At 35.8% G+C, this 18,339-nt stretch overlaps 1 protein-coding gene across 1 annotated transcript in view; it reads right to left on the reverse strand.

The window, feature by feature from the left end:
* The window catches only part of LOC147414909 (connector enhancer of kinase suppressor of ras 2-like), a 150,682-nt gene that overhangs the window by 65,794 nt on the left and 66,549 nt on the right, over window positions 1-18,339 (reverse strand). Inside the window, exon 6 of the mRNA XM_086470675.1 lies at window positions 1,764-1,910. Coding sequence (XP_086326801.1) covers window positions 1,764-1,910 — 147 coding nt within the window. The remainder of the gene's footprint in view (window positions 1-1,763; window positions 1,911-18,339) is intronic.

Here is an 18,339-nt window from a genome sequence, read left to right on the forward strand (position 1 = left end):
TGATTTATATTTTAAATTAAATCCCTCACCGCACTATTCTCCAATAAAAAAGCAGCATATCTCCCGTCACATCTAGTGAGGATGACACTTAAAATGCTCTTTGATCCTCAGGGTTCATGTGTTCTGGGTCATCAGGAGAGGACACATTAGAAAAATGGAAACCACTGATCATAGAATCACAGAATGGTTTGGGTTGGAAGGGACCTTAAAGATCATCTAGTTCCAACACCCCTGCGATGGGCAGGGACACCTTCCACCAGACCGGGTTGCTCGAAGCCCCATCCAGCCTGGCCTTAGAATCTTAGAATTGTTCAGGTTGGAAAAGACCTTGAACACTTCCAGGGAGGGGCCAGCCACATCTTCTCTGGGCATCCTGTTCCAGTGTCTTACCACCCTCACCGAAAAGTTCTTCCTTACATCTAATCTAAATTTACTCTCTTTCAGTTTAAAGCCCCTTGTCCTATCACTACATAACCTTGTAGAAAGTGAATCATTACACAAAAATAGCTTGGTGCAGTTTCACTTATCTGGCTACCATGACAAAAGTTGGCATGTTCTGTGGAAAATACTGTGCCATGTATACAGTATGTATCGTTTTCACACTGACAAAACTTTGAGAACTTGTGCTGCTTGTGAATTATGGTACTGTAATGTACTAATATAAAGAGAGGATCTCTATGGAAGCCCTGTTGGAAATGCAATTTCCATTTTGCTGCACCTGGAGACTTCATATGAAGTTTACAAGTAGATACATAATCAGCTTGCTGGAGCAAAGAATGTTATTCCTGCACCTTTATGACAGAAAAATCTGAATAGTTCCGAATCTCCTCTGGGTGTCACAATGCCCCTTCCTCTCCCCCAGAAATAGTCACACAGAAGGGAAAGATGACCCTAAACCCAAGTATCAGCACTCCTGAGCTGCAAGGATTACACAAACTCCCTAAGTGAGCCAGCTGTGTAGGATTTAGGGACTATGAGGAATGAAAGATTCAGGAAGTGCCAGGCAGGAAGGAAATTTGCCTGGATAGGCTTGAAGGGTTTGCTTTGTTTCGTTAATTTTAAAATTGTTCAGAAACACATTCAAGTATCATATGATCCAAATAAAACAACTCTGTGAAGCTTCCACATTATGAACGGGCATAAACTTATTACAGGATGTTATATGGTATTAAAGATAAACATGCGTAGTTACTAATTTACTCAAAAAACTTTCCTTATATATGTTGATGCTGTAGGAAGATCCAGCTGTGATGCTCACAATTGATTTTTTTCATGTCAACAGGTTTTCAAGGAATAAGTACGCAGAAAATATGGGAGATTCTATTAGCGTTGCTACCAAAACCTCAAAACTCAATGAGAGATGTGATACAGAAGCAGTCTTCCTGAAATTTAGTCTGACACGGTTGATTACAAACAAGCAGTTTTGACAGACTGTGAAATAATGGCAACAGGGAGGCAATGTTGCCTCTGCCAGGCAAAGCAAGTTACTGAACCTTAGGCTGCCTTGTTCTTCAGTAACACTATCTGTAAATGTTCTTTCCTTCTAAGAATTCCTGCGGTTCCCAACTTCACAAAAAAATGGAGGAAAACAGTCTTATTGACACATATGATATTGCCACATATACTTATCTCAGCACCCTATTTCACAGGAATTTGGGACTTTTTAGGGGCTCATGTTCCTTTCACTGGAAGGAAAAATTCTAGTGTTTTCTCTCAAATAGAGTAAGGAATTTATGACACCAGCACTGCAACAGCCTTCTTACCTGAAGTGCAAGAGGCTTCCACCTCACATTCTTCAGAAGGGCAGGAGCAGAAACCAAGGTATTCTGAGGACGTTTTTTCAAGGTTAAAATCACTCCATTTGGGTCTTCCCGTAATGCATTTACTAGGTTCTTTAACTGCCAGCCAACCTAAGGAAAAATTCCATAATTGAATTTTGAAAGCTTTCTGTTTAACTTTAAATGTGAAGGAAGTCTTCTATTAACGGAAAAGGTCTATTACAGCCTACTCTTTGCAAACATAAGCACTTTTTATAGTCTGTGTCTGATTACTTCTGTTGAACTGAAACAATGTTGCTGAAGCTGGATTTTTAAATTTTTTTTTAGCTACAATTCTCAAAAAAATAAGGCATAAGTGAACACTGTCTCCCTTTTAATAATTTGTGAGATCACTGTACATTGTAAATCAAACGATGAAGACTAGAAGTCATGAACGAATTGCAAACTGGATCCTGAGTTGAAACAGTCACTGCTGAGGAGGAAGACGGACTATGCTATGGCAACATACGTAAGATGTATGTAACAGCTTTAAGATCCTAACTGATAAATGATCTTTTACTTAATTTATCTATACAGCCTCTGGAGAAAGCTGAGTAATTCAGGTTACTATAAACTGTAAATATAGCCCTAAAAAAAAAAAAGAACATCATTAGTACCAAAAGGATTTTATGTGTGCAGCTCACAAAAAGCTACTTAGAGACATTTATTAATCTTCTTGATTATTTCAATTTGATTTTACCATGAACTGTTTATACATGAAAATAGAAAACGTACATTTTTTTAAAATGAATGTTTACACTATCCTATTCTCTTGAATGGTTGAAAAGACTTTAAAACTGAATAATAATATAAATAACAGTATATAAAGATGATTACGACAAAAGTAGGTTTTTATGCATGTAAGTGCTGCTAAATTTCTGTCCATATTCACAGACACATCAGAAAAAAACAACAAAAAGGGTATCAAAACAGTCAGATATGTAAATTCAGAACTGAAAGTGAAATTCATAAAAATTCACATTTTTCTAAACCTCAACCGGTATTTCTTCCAAGTTATACCACCGAAATCAGTGGAATTGTACTGGTTTAAATAAGACAATAAATTTGGCTCCATTTGCCTTTCCTATATTAAAGTGATTTATTAGCTTGTTCACTATGAATAAAATAAGAAATTCCTACCACTTAGCACTTCACAGCAAATTATCGCTGAAGTTGGTTTGCACTATTTCCTGAAAAATATTATTATTGAAGAAGTTTCTTTAATATTACAGTCTCAAAGAAGGTATCCTATGTAATGCTCAAATTCATACTGATAGACAGAAATACATTGCAATGCTTATAGGATTTGCTAACACGAGCTTCTAAAGCTTCTATTTTTTGCCAATATACTTGTGACCTGATCTTGATAACTCGACTTACACCACAAATGTTGAAATTTGTTTCTCTTGCATTGGTATCAGAAAAACGATATGACTAAAGCAGACTCTTTGTTACTCACACCTAACTTTAGCCTTGCGTCCCAAGGGCTAAACTATTGCCTCCATTTAGTCTCACTTCATTATGTTCAGGAAGTAGACCCAGGATCTTGCTGAACCCAAATTACAAGAACAAGCCTACCTAGAAAAGAATTACTGGAAAGAGTAATCACTTGCAAGTTATAGTTAGGTTACTGGTTCACATTCAGCTCTGGGAAACAGCAAGGTATGCATCAGTATTTATGAGGAGGACTTTGGAGGATTTTCCTAGCCTTACTTATTTGCATCTTCTATTCACACATGATTTTTTTGATTTGCCACTCAAGGAAAGTGAATAGGCGCAGGATAGACTCTCCACTTACCCTTTTACATATTTCACCCTTTTTAAAACATTACTTGAGTGAGTCAGGTTTTAGTTTGAACACTGATGGTTACGTCCTACCCACAGTTCTGCTAACCAAAGCAGTATGGATCCACTCCTGCACAGAATATTTTTTTGCAGAAGTCAATTTCTTTCACAGAAAAGCTGAGCCCCCAGCACCTCTAAAAGTGCCTGGGTCAAACTCTTCCCTCCATTTTCTATTCTAAAAGTGGCAGATTTTTACAGTAGTAATAAACTACCATAGTAAAGACTTGTCATAAATGTTATAACTACCACAAGTCTTAAGCCCCAGTGTCAAGCAGATCAGTACTGAACAGGAATTAGAATGCTGTGTTCACCCAGTGGTTCTGCAGGTGCAACCTTACTGAGATCAAATTGCAGCAGCCTCAAAGTGAACATTTAAAAGTGAAAAGCTCAGGGAATAGAAGAGCAGTGACTGAAAAAGTATATGCAAGCATTAAGTGCTGTTATATTTCTACGCTTTTTGACTATGTTGGACCTGTCAGAGTTCACTGTAACATTTAAACATAAATGCCCTTCCGACCAAAGTGCGTATTCCTGCTGCTATTAAAAAAACAAGAAAAAATAAACTAGGTGCTCAGAATCAGAGCAGTCTATATATACCAGCGTATTATATCAGGTATAGTTTATAATTACTTGCTCTTAGAGGAAGATAATATCTGATGACACATGAAGGTGGAGGGAAAATAATAAAGGCAACCTTGAAGAGATCTCAGTTAAAATCCCCTTATAAAGGCTCAAGAGAAGTTAAGATATAAACCATAAGGTTCTAGCCTGTCTCCACAGCAGGCCAAAGCCAGGGTCCCGAGAGAGAACATTTGGCTTGGAAAGAACTGCAGTATGTGTCGTAGTTCTAAAAAAGGATTTTAATAGCTTTTAAAAGTTTGATTCTATTTTTAATGTTGCTGTTCTATTGAAAACTTTCTAAACACGCACTGGCCACAGGAAACCAGAAAATGGTAGTAATTATAAACAGGCCACAGCCAAATGAATGCAAATATGTCAACTTGCATTCCAGATGAACTCTTCTAGCTTGTGCTTTCTTTATAAAATGACAGAGGCTATATATATTTTTTTACATAATAATGGAATTAAAAATGAACTATTTTTGATTGTTACAGACTGATGTAATTTTCAGAGTGCTAAAATCTTTAGAGTTCCATGAGCTCCTTTTAGAAAAGAATGATAAATAATTAAGTTAATGATAAATTATTCCAATGAGAACCTTAATGACAAAACCATTAAATACCAAGATCTATTAGAGAACAGTCTGCAGTCATTACTACTAGGCAATGATAAAATGTTCTTAGGAATTTGGACATCTTATTATAAATTGTATTACTAAAAATATCTTTGAAAAAATAGAAGTCATTAGAGTGGATTAAAAATCTTAGTTGAAAACCAGTCCTTGAGACAGATTTTGGCATTTATTCCTAAGGAATCAGTCTGGCAATTCAAAAACAGCAATTACTATCTTCTAGCTATGGTAAGATGTATTCAGCAAAAGGGTGTTTTGCTCCTTTAAGATTTTTAGCATGTACATTCAGTTAATCAGATTCTACAATATGGGTTAAGATATTTCACTCAGTAATGAAAGTTAACATTAAAATTAGGCTAATGAAGGAAAAAAACCCATGAATGAGATACTTCTTTTATTTTCCCGAATAAATGAAATTGGAGAAATTAGGATACCCATTACATTCAAATCAACAAATTCCGAAGGACATTATCGTTGTCTTTGCACAGCATAGTAAAGCTCTAGCATGGTGCACTCATCTCTACTAAACATATTTCCATATTGAGATACAGTGCACTATTTATTTTTTTTTTTTACTTTATAAACTGGGCCTACAAAACCTGCAACGTGGAAAGCCACATGCCTGCTGCAGTCTTACTTCATAACTCAAACATACAAAATTCAGTCAGATGCCAGCAATGAGAATAGCTAACTCAGTGATACACAAAGAGCTTGTAAAAAGATTAGAATCATAGAAACTTTGATATTTACTGGCTTAAAATGTTTGACTTCTTAATTTCAGCCTTCTTTTTTTTTTTATTTTTTTTTTTAAATTTGGATGCTAAATGTAGAAGAAAACTAGAAGAATGCAAACCAACTCACTGAAAATGGCAAGAGGCAGGCAGATGTTTAAGATTTTGGTAGGATTGCTCTAATCAATAATTATTATTGATTTGTACATCCTCAGGGTGGAAAGAAGGGCTCCAGGAAAAAATTGTGTACTACTGTCTATGTTAAGGGATTTGTTAGTTTTCTCATAGAAAGTACAAGTCAGATAATTAGTGGAAACTGAAAAACACAGTAACTTTAAAAATAGTAGTTCCAAAAATATACATCACTACAATAATGAATTTATTTACCATAAAAGTGTAATGCTTTAAATATCCACAATGCTGTAGTAATTCTGTACACCTAAACCCGATAATTATGTAGCTGGGACTGCATATCTTATATGTTCAGAAAAACAGAACTCACTTTCCATTAACCGACAGTAAATACTTGTTTCCTAGTTCTCCAACATCTTCTTTAGAGTCTCCCTATATTGACTTTGTTCCTTCTCATTTTGAAGATCTAGATTTATATGAATGGGATTTGGAATGCATACTACCAGCAATAGGGATTTTGGCATTTTTATAAACCCAAACTCTGTTCAAGCTGGACAAGCACCTTTTCTCCTTTTTTAAAATAAAGGCTACCCTGGCCAATGATGACTCACTGATGACCTGTATGGAAAACAAATTAATACAAGAAATTCTTGATGTTATAGATGTGCACAAAAAAAGATGAAAGAAAGCATCCACATTTGTGGGAGACTGTGCAGGCATTAAGTGCATGATAGATTCGTCTATTAAAAGAAACTGAAAAAAACCAGCTGGACTGTTGAACATGATAGTGCTTATCAAAAGACTCCAGTAGTCAAAACCACCACAACAGTTATTCACCTCCATGCCAATTTCTTCAGAGGACATTATACATATTTGTTATGGTACATATTTAGAAGACACAGCTCACGTAATGGAACTAGGAGGCTACAGTGGATAGAATAGCTATATTCCCTTCTCTGCTTTTCCTGAAAATTCTGGAGATAAAGCAGAAGTGTGGTTCCTCAGTTCCTTCTCTGCCTTATCAAACCCTGAACATCTATCAGGACTCTGAAGAATGAAAAAGTTCCAAGAAACAAAAAAATACAGAATGGACATCATAGAAGGAAGGTAGGTTACACCTTAATTTGTTTGCAAGAGTTGTGCATATTCTACTCCCTGTACCGTATGCCAGCTTTAATGTTACCTAGGATGGAGAAAGAACAGGAATTTAAGTACCACCTTGTTAAGCATTGGATCTGAGTATCAATTGTACAGAATACTTTCTAAATATTTAGAACATACTATATTACACACCACCTGAAAAAAAGTAATTCTGCTTTGACTGCAGTAACCCTTACATGAACCAGGACAGATGTTTCCCCTCAAGGCTCTTCAAAAACATAAGCAAAGCCATCTGGATACTTATTTGAACCTCAAGAGTATGACCTCTCATCCTATTTGCATTTAAAAAAAAAAGTCTTGTGTAGACTCAACTTTTTGTTAAGGAAACAGACTATCATCCTTTTGTATTTTAAGTCTATAATTCACTTTGCCTCATTAGGGAATTAATCAAGGGAGTTGGTTTGATTAACATGGAAATCAGAAATTATTATTAGACAAAAATATGATTGTAAGACTACTTTCTGTCACTGAATGGGAAGCTCATCATTAACATCTGTAGTTGATTCACTCTTTTTAGTGATATCCTAACTGATACTAACAATACTTGATGATAGAAAACCAAATGTTCTGCCATTATCTTTCACAGTTATTTTCATTAACTAATGGAGAAATACAGCAAGATCCCAAGAAGGTGCAAGATCTACTACTGGAAGACATGCATTACTAAGCGTTTTTGAAATGCAGAATCCTGAGAGTAAGTAAAGTGTAGCAATTTGTTTGGAAACAGAATGACATCTTTTGGGGAAAGAAGTTGTAATTCTCATGACATCTTTTGTCTTTCCTTTTCCTGCTTGTATGTCGCAACACACAGTTTGCTGAAACACAGGTAGTGTGGCCTGGCACTACATTTGCAGATTTACCTCCATCTAAAATGAGCTCTTATTAAGACTCAAATTTAGAATTCAACAAACATACACCTAGGATATTAATTCATAAAAATCTTAACACCAATGAATTAGTGCTGAAATTATTTTATTGAATGTTTCTAGGGATGGGGCTTCTACCACCCCTCTGGGCAGGCTGTGCCAGCGTTTCACCACCGTCATTGTAAAAAAAAAAAAAAAAAAAAATCTTCCTTGTATCTAGTCTAAATCTACACTCTCAGTTTTAAACCATTGCTCCTTGTCCTATCGCAACAGGCCCTGCTAAAAAACCTGTCCCCATCTTCTGTATAAGCACCCTTTAAGTATCGAAAACATAGCACCCATCATTCCAAAGAATAACCTTATGAAGTATGAAAATGCAACTACATTAGTTAAGAACAACAGCTATTTAGAGATAACTTAACGAATGCGTTACACAACAAAGCAAAGGTGTTAGAACTGAAAGAGCCCTGCTAGGCGACTACATCCCTTTGTTTACTCTTTTACATAGCTGCAGGCAACTCATTTTCATCACTTCTTCAAACACCATCCTAGACAGGCCTCTTAAATTTTACCACAGATTTACTTACAGATGTTTGTATGAATGCTTGCTCTTGCACAACATTGTTTTTACCTTAAAGATTTCTTTCTCTTTCTGGTCTTTATAGTCTCTGTCTGTTAAGAAAGAGGAATTCTGTCTCAGACCTAGCTGTCTGGGTTAAACAAATTGAAATCCTTAAAACACCTTTTCATATGAGATAGATGATACATTTTCTTTTTTATCCATTACATTTTTTTAATGTTCATATGCAACTTCACACCTTCGATGACTTTTAAACGACCTGAACATCACACAGTATTTCATACAAGATATTACCAATGTCAAGACAATGGCATTAAAACTGAATTTCTCCTGGAAACATATTTCTGATTAATTCCAAGTTCATCTTTGCCATTTTCAGTCACATCACCTCTACGGTGCTCAGTTGATTTGGGATTAATTACTACATTCTGACTTCTGAAGTCTTGCCAGTTGCCCCTGAATTACATCTACCTTTCAACAGGAATTACTAAATGCATTATATTGCACTCTGTCCTATTAAATGACCTTCAAATTGTAATCCTCAAAAAAAGAAGTTTTACATTTTCTGGAAAGTCAGGTTTCCCGAGTTTATAAAACACTTTTCTACACAGAAGCAGATCAAATATTTTACACATGGTCAGGCACCTAATCATTTTAGGTCAGGCAACTATATCAATAGTTGTTTGGATCTGCAATATTTCTGTTGACCGAAATGTTATCAAAGGTAGAACATTAACACAATTTAATTTTCATAAATTTATGCTGCATTTCACCTAACATGTCGTTTTCCTTCATGTCTTTAGTCATCCTTTCCTCTGTAAATCGCCTACAAAATCATGCAAAGTATTGACTGGTAAGTTTTGCCTTCTCACATTTCTCCAGCATACAATGTTACCCTAAAGCAGACAATTCATTGAAAATCCTTGCTTAGGGACTTGCAATTGAAAGTTTCAGTCTCTTTAGTAAACTGAGACATAGATGATTTGTCATTAAGTTATCCAACTTTGATTCCATCTCGGATACGTAGATAAACTTGTTGACTGGTTTTCTTCTCTTTGATCTATGTTCGATACTAACTTTGTTATGGAAAATTGAGAATTTTACTGTGTTTTCACTGTATGACAGTCCCAATTCTCTGACTAAAGAATCATGTCCCAAACATAAAACAACTTAAAAAAAATGACAGTATGAAATTTATTATTTCAACTAAGCAGCAGAAAAATATACTATCCACAGAACATAAGGTGTAATTACTAATTTTGCAAACAAGTAAGTATTCAGCTCTTCTATAAAATTTTATAAGAGAGGAAGTACGAAACTGCAAGACACTGTCAGAACTAGTGCCTGTTATTACTGTAGGGAAAAACAAAGAGTTAGTGAGACAGTAATTTAGAATGCATAACTTATTTTTAAAGTTTCTTATGCTGTTTTATTAAAATCTAATAAGCAAGAAGGACAAGCAGAAAAGCAAATAAGGAAATTGGATAATGATTAAATGATCTTAACAGCCAGTGGTGAATTGCCTGATTTAATTAATTTCTTGCTTAAAGTACTATTATTTTTTCTTTGATCTTTATAATTGTATTACAGAGTGTTCCTCGGTTAGACCAGATTCTACGTAGTCTTTTATTTCAAACTCTTTCAATTGTTGCATTATGTAATCTCTAAGCTGCTTTTCTTTGATACTTTCTGAACTTCTTTTTTTTAAAACTCTCAACTACATTGAAAAGTTATTTGAAAACTGAAGTAGAACATGTGGTCTTATTTTGTTAATATTTTTAACATACCTGTTAATATAACTGGTTGTAGGGAAAAAAAATAGGAGTATGAATATAGTTACCTCCAAGCTGTCTGATATTTCTTACTTAACACAGATAATGCTTTATGTAAAATGAGTATGCTAACTGTAGGTAATACAAATAATTTTTAAAACATGCAGCCAAAATATTCTAGTCACATCAATCCCAAAATGCTTAACTCGCACATCCAGGAATTCAATGGCACAGACATTGTCAGCATACTCAGTCCTCTGCTATAGATGAACAACCCCAGAGAAGTGCCTCCAGGATTAGAAACGCTGTTATCTGGCTGACTACACTGGAATGCAGGGACAATACAACTATTTCCAAGTCGACCTCTCTTAAACCTCTTTAAAAGCTTACTCTTTTCACAGTTTCAAAACAGATAATAATGCTTCTCTGTAGATGGACTTCCTGATGGAAAGTCAAACAGATTGAAATCAGCTTTTGTTTCTAAAGGAAAAAAAAAAAATCAAATAAAAGTGTCCTTAGTTTCATTTTGCATATGTATGGATGAAAAATGAATGCAGACCTTTTTAAAAAAAAGACTAAACGTCTAGTTGGTAATAGCTACGTTAATGTAGTCTCCTTTGTACTGTTTTAACACAGGAGTACTGCCCTACCCATGAATGAATGTTTTCACTGGACAGCTCTGTAACTGAATGTTAAATATGCAAAGTATTCCAGTCAGGACTTTAAAGAGGTAGCTGAGGAGGGTCGTGCTTTAGGATGACAAACTGGAAGTGCTCAAGTTCTAGCTCACCAAAAAAAAGTGAAGAGGTAATTTGACTTCATCCTGAAAATACCTAAGTGATAAACTTGCTCTCCAATCTAATAGATAAAAATATATCAAGATCAAAGGACTGGAAGCTTGTGCCAGACAAATGTAGACTAGAAATGAAATTACACCCACCCACCCCCCCCCCCGCCCCAGCAATGAGAATAATTGACTGCCGGAACAATTTATTGCAGGTTGCAGGAACATCAGTGAAAGTTTTAAAACTCAAATGATCTTATTAAATGAGTGAATACGAATTTATCTATAAAATACATTGGCCTAGTTCAGTCAAAATCAGATTAAATTATGCCAATAGTCAGTTATAGGATTTGAATCTATTAAAGAAGAGCCATACTTTCCCTAATCAGGAAAGTATTTTCACTAGTGGCAATACAAAATGACTATATCTAATCATCTTCAGAACAGATTCTTTCAAGAAACAGTGTTGAATAATATTTATATTTGATATAATATTCTACAGAATCTTCAGTCTTAAGAAAATGTCTTTGTTAGGACAACAATGGTAAAATCTATTGGATGCAGAATCTCTGAAGCATACAAATATCTGAAGAAAGTATATTTCTGCATCTTTTCATTGTATAACTTACCCTGTGTATACATTTTATGAAAGCATGGAGCCTCCCTTACCAATGAACCTCCTTTATCAGTGAGGTAAAAGCAGCAATAAGAAATAACACTAACACCTGTATTTTTATCACCTAGGCTTTTAATGCTTTGAGTCTCTATGGAAAGCTGACATGAGACTGGAGATAATGGATTTCACTGAATGCATATATTGTAAACAATATTTTAACTATCTGTCTTGAAAATTCTGTAACAACCCAGGAAGTATTTAGGATACTAAATGTAATAATTTGCATTTTCACAGAGCAGTGCTAAATGCTTCATACAAAATAAATTGAACAGAATGGCACACTACAGAAATAAAAAACCACTCCACTTCTTTCAGCTCCAGAACAAGGTAAAGGGAAAACGCAAGCCATCATAACTGGTTTATAAACCAATGCAAAATTTTATTTGTAATTTATTTAAGGGGCAATGAAGATGTGACATTAGAAGTGGGTAAAATATTGACTCTAAGTTAGAGAAAAAGGGAAAGAGGGGGAGGGAGAGATAGTAAGGGAAACAGAGAGAGAGGAAGGGAGAGAAAGAGAGGGGAAGGGAAAGAGAGAGAGAGGAAGAGAAAGAAGGAGGGGGAGAGAGGGAAAAGGAGAGAGGGAGAAACGGAAAAAGAGGGAGAGAGGGGAGGGAAAGAGGAGGGGGAGGGGAAGAGGAGGGGGAGGGAAAGAAGGGAGGGGAGAGAGGGAGGGGCAGAAGGAGAGAGAAGCAAGCATTTAATCTCCAGTCTAGAAATCAAACTAATGGTAGAAATGGCACTACCAACCACCAGGCAAGAAAAACAGCTGGAAAACATTGTGAGAGAAGTAAGAAGTACAAAGCAGTTGAACGAGCACCCTTTGGCTAGGTACAATTTCAAACTTTGTGTTTTTCTCTTTTACAAGTTTACTTCTACTAATACTTGCTTTTGCCAGGCTGTGGAGTCAAAGGCTGGTATTGAGGAAGTGTTGGGTTCTAGTGAGGACTCTGTGCAGGCACAAATCCATGTTCCTGTACTTGGTGAGTAAGAGTTTATATGTCTGGAATAGCTGTAAGTCCATCACAGACACACAAGCCTTTCTTTTGTAAGATTACTCAACTGCCCCCTGCCATTAATTTCGAATGGGTTACATTTATGAGCTGGGCTTACTAGTATTAAAATATTGATTACATGGAAATCTAATGAGCTGTTGCCTTTGAATTATTCTAGTCCACTAATGGAAATAATGGTAATTATGATATTGATCCTCATAACTTGTGGTAACTTGGGTGAAGAAAGCACACAGCTAAGTGTAGTTTGCAGCAAGACATACCAGAACCGACTTAAAAGGCACACTTGAAAATCAAAGGGGTACTTGAAACATTAAAAACTCCAATCCATGAGAGGAAGCAGGTTGGACATATAGCTCCGAAGGATGAAAACACTCAATATTACTGTCTGACTTTCCAAAGTCACAGTGAAGACAGGAGACTTTCCCAACCATTTCAAAGGAAGAATAAATTTCTGAAAGAAACAGCTTCCCATTTATCTCTCTTCTTAGCTTGTTATAAACTTCGGAACGAATAATTAATAGTTGGGGTTTCTTTAGAAAAAGGTAATTTATGCCACTTGACTCAGCTGTTGGTACTGTTCTTTTAGCTGGAAAGGGATTACAAGTATCAAACACCTTGGGCCTGTCGTAATAACACACATAGAAAGAGTTGCTGCCTAGAAAGCCAATTCTTGAGTAGTTGAATGAGGGGATTTCACCTATGGGAGTAGAGATTAAATGAGGTCTGTCACTTGAAGAGTATGTTTGATGGAGAAAGCCAGTCTAATGCATATTTCAACTTGTAACTATGACAACCCATAGAACCTCTCTAATACAGATGAGCTGCATGTTGCATTAACATTTAAAGTATAAGTGAATAAGTTATACTTTTCAAGAGAAAATATTTGCTCTCTAATCATAAGATTTTAATAGTCAGACTTTCATATTTCCACCTCACACAAATGGCAGACAGAAAGAGATTTCTTAATTTTGCTGCTGTTGTGTTTGGAGATGGGGTTCAAAAGACAAAGTTAAATGGCTAAATTAGAAGCACTTTAGGAAGTTATCATCATCATTGTTACAATGCCACTCATGCCTAATAAGTAATAAATACAAATGTTCCTTTCACCTGTAGTTCCAGCAACACTGCTTCCCTTCTGCAACATATAAATTTATTGTTTTTAAAGGGACAATCTCTACGATTTAAGATAGTATTGTAACAAAATTTGACTGCATTTTTTTCAGTACTCATCAACATTGGAACTGACATCAGTTATAGGGCAGCATCTTGTGTCACCACAAAATAGGAAGAAAAGCATAATCATGCAGCCTTGGATGAGGCTCTGATGGGCTTTTAGATAGGCACTTTGATAGGCATTTAGAGCTCAATTACAATTAATTTAACCTTAAAAATAAATAAATTATTAATTCTTCAGTGATGTCATGTGCGTTTTAAGTCAGGATACAATTCTATGAATGCTGCAGAAACATTTTTTCTGCATTTCTACATAAAATGAATTGTAGTTTTGTATATGTACAGTACACAGTACACTATACAGCTGTGAAAGAAACGCAATGTTAGGCATGTTTAAATGTATGCAAATCATGTACCGTAATACCTTAGGCTCAGCATACACTTCTGCATACAGATGCTTTTAAACAGATTAATAGTTTCAGTAACTTCATAAAACTGCTCACCTGCTTAAAATAAAACTGTGTGCAAGAACACACAAATGCAAAATCTGACAGATTTCCATCAACACTTTAATCGTTTTTATGGGGTTTTTCCCCCCAACAGATTCAGCATACATGGCTGTTACAGCACTCCTGCACTTTTAATCTGAATCCCTTATTAAACAGAATGAAAAATTCTGTTTAAGAGAAAAAGTTAAACTAGCTGGCATATCCATAACGAGAATTCTAAGAACTTCAATGAAATATTCTGGGATCTACTTATATAAAGAGTATAATGTTGAACAGCAGCTGTGCAAAATGTAAATTTGGCTTAATCTTTCTGGGCCGACTTCCTGACTGAACTTGTGCCTTTTCTTATAAGCATAAACAGTGATTACGATATTTTAAAAGACATAAATAATAATTTAGTTTGGCAAAGTTACCTTCTAAGAAGAATTATTACCTTTTTAGCAGTGGAAATAGGCAAAGCCTGCAGATGAGAATTTCCAAAATACTTACCACAGTTTGATGGTTGACCTGGATCACCTCATCACCGGCATGGATTTTCTTACACTGGTCAGCTGGAGACTAAGGACAAGAGATGATAATTAGCTTTACATGAGGGGTGTGGAGGGAGAAGGGAAGAGCAGGAATTCAATGAATGTTGAAGGAGGCAAGAAAGCTGTGCTTAAAGGAGTATTATTGCTGTCAAATAACAAAAATTGGTCATATTTATAAAAACTGTATTTATAAAGAATTATGCTTTTTCTGGTTACAGATGGCAATTTGATGAAGTAAACTAGAATCCCACTTCCATTGGTGAAAAACAGCATTTTGGGCTGGTTGAACTATTCTAGCTGCTTTATCACTCTGTGGGGTGTACGAGCAGTCACAATCTTGCTTGGAATACACTGAGTGAATTTACATCACATAAAAGTAAAACTCTTAAGTCAACGAACACTGAGCTTACTGCATGGTCAGGGAGAGGGCTGGACCAACCACTTGTGTAATAGAAAAGCAGGTCTCGCAGTCCTTTGTATAGCAGTTTTACTGCTTAAGTGCACTGAAGATACTCTGCGAATACTCTACAGCTCCAGCACTTCCAAGACAGTACTAGATTAACCATTTGAACACAGAAAGTGGTAATTTACAAGTGGATAACATGGTGACAGACTAGCTCTTCAGGAGATTTTATATATATATGTATATACACAAATACACACACTATTTCATTCATACCATTCACATAGTTTTGGGATTGCTGAGCTGAAAACATCCCTTATCCTAAATATAGCTTCTTCTGATCATATTACAATGGATTAAAACCCATTGAAAAGCCACTTGAACATAATTAACTGCTGTTTAGCAAATCATTTTTTGAATACTTTAGTGAAACCAGACCTTAAATCTGTAAGGCATGCAGGGAGATCAGCAGTCATACTTGTGAGTAGACAACTGAGAATTCAAGGCAATTTACTGGCATTGCGCACTAGCTTACAAGTGTGTTCTACTGGCACAGAGTACACCAACTTGAAATTCAAAAGAAAATAACCAGAAAAGAATTAAAGAGCTGAGACAACACATTGAGAAATAAACGACCGTGGAAGTTAGCTATTAAGGAAGTAGACCAGCGAGGAGATTTGGACAAGGTTGAATGTTTACTCTACTTGTTAGATATAGAGTCAGAGAGATGAGAGGACAGATTGTCCCATCTCAAACAATGCAGAAACATCTAAAGCAAAATACTCTTCGAGTAACTGTTCAAGTAAGCAGACTCCTAAGAAAGGCAGAAAAAGAACCACTTGCAGCTACAGAGAGTGGTCTAGCCCTAATACTGTTGAAGAAGTTCTTCACAGAAAAGGAGTTATGTTATCAAAACTTAGTTCGGTTCTTGGATGTCTTTTGGAGCCAGCCTATAACATAAATTGCCCATAGCACAAGAGCCAGGTGTCAAATGCAAAGGACAAAAAGATTTATCTGAACTAAAGTGACTTGTAGAAGCTTATATTCATGACCTCATTGTGTATCAGTCAAGACTTCCAGGAAACTAGCTCTTCAGCTGAGTGGTCTTCAGCAATCAAAAGTCCCACCCATCATTTCCATCCCTTTTGTGGATGAAAATTAAAAACATACCATAAACAAATAAAAGGAACAAAGACAACAAAACCCCAAATCGCCACTGGGAAGAAAATGTCTGCAATTACTTCTGAATAAAACTCCAAAAAGACTCATCTATGAGGTCAAATTACTCTCCAATAGTCAGCACCTGCTGGCTAATCGACAGACCCTGCAGTCCACACAGCTGCTGGAGAGTAGTAGGAGACATCATTCACTATTTAATCAGTAAGAAAAAACCAAGCCAATAGGGCAAATAGCCCGTGTTCGGCACAGTGGTTTCAAGCATGTGGTAGGTGCAATTCCAAGCACAGCTTTTATCTTCAGCCTACTACTTGCTCATCACTCCTAACGTTGGTCTGCCCAGCCTTCCCAACATAAGCCACGTTCCAGCTCCTCACCTGCTTGATCTCTGCTTGTTCTTTCATAGGGGCTTCTGTGTCTCCTGTAGTGGGGGGTCCTTGAGCTAAAGTACCTGGTCATTACAGCCAGATCTCAACTCCTGTCAGCTGAGTTCTTCTCTACTAAAATAAACAGGGTTTTACCTGTACTTTGTAGGACGCTGTGAAGAACTACCCGGCTCCAGTGTTAATTTTTCCTTTTAGTGGAAGCTCCCAGAATTTTGTCAGACTGCTCTTTTGCACAGGACTAAACACATAACCGAAAGATATTTCTAGAATTCAGTATGAATACAAACTTGATCACTTTAAACAGTGAAAAAAAGGTAAACAGGAAGTGGAAGGAAATACCGTAATGCTTCAGCTGAAGTTAGTTGGGAAAGCAAAGGCCTGCTTCTTTCTCTTTTTAGCTTCTTTCTGACTTTGATGAAGCTGAGCTAATTATTATCTTTTAAAATTAAACACTGGCTCTGAGGTCAATTATGCCTTCAAAAGGAATGAAAAATCAATTTGCTGAAATGCCAGAAATTAAAGGTCTTTGAAGCTTGTTTATCTGCACCTGTGATTACACTTTCAGAAAAAAAAAAAGGCAATTTCTTGTAGTGGTGTCTTGTCAAAAAGTTTTGACATCTAAAGTTTAGTCAAAACAAAAATAAAAATTTTAGTAGCTAGCAATTTAGTAACTCCTCCTGTGAATTTCAATTATAAATATATAAATATTTTCCCTGCAAACTGCATTATATTTCTAAAGTTAATTAGAATTACAGTAAAAAGGTAGATTAATTATAGCATAAGTAATTCAATCTATGAACAAAATCTGTTGCAACATAATCAGGATGGATCATTCCTAAGTTTCAGGACCCAAGATACACATATAGTTATTTTAAGACATCTGAATGCTGCCAATGGCATTAATATAAATAAGCAAACAAATTTTAAGTTTAATTTGCATTGGACTTGTCTTCGCAAATTGCGACACACAAATCATCAGGCTTTCCATGGGTTTGCACTATCTAAAAGCTGAGTGACAAAAACTGTACGGCGCAATACTACTCAATATATCTAAATCAAGTGGAAAAAAATATTGCATATGAAGCTTACCTATATGGGCAAGCATACTACTGATGCATGCCAGCAAGTATTTACATCTTTGGCTAGCTGCACAGTGCTAATTTTATGTTCCTTGGGTGTTAGCATTACATAATTTCAATATTAGCTTTATAAAATCTAAACTTGTAATTTATCCAGCTAGACACTGTTGAAGAGATCCAAGGCTGAATAGAAACAGTGTGACTAAAACACTGTATGAGAAACAGAAGGGATGGGACTTATTATGAAGTCTGTCATAGTAATTAGATTGCAGCATTTGAATTTGTTTTTTTCAATTTTATAATTATGAATTGCAAGTTAAATAACAAGGATATTTAGAAGCTAGTTTGTTAATCTTGTCACGCTGTTTAGTTTTTCTATGATGAGTCACACTGACATATGTGCTGCAGGATTTCGGTGCACTTTGGGTTCAGATTTGCCTAGCATTTCTGG

This window comes from Leptosomus discolor, chromosome 9, assembly GCF_034619465.1.
Source record: "Leptosomus discolor isolate bLepDis1 chromosome 9, bLepDis1.hap2, whole genome shotgun sequence".
NCBI lineage: Eukaryota > Metazoa > Chordata > Aves > Leptosomiformes > Leptosomidae > Leptosomus > Leptosomus discolor.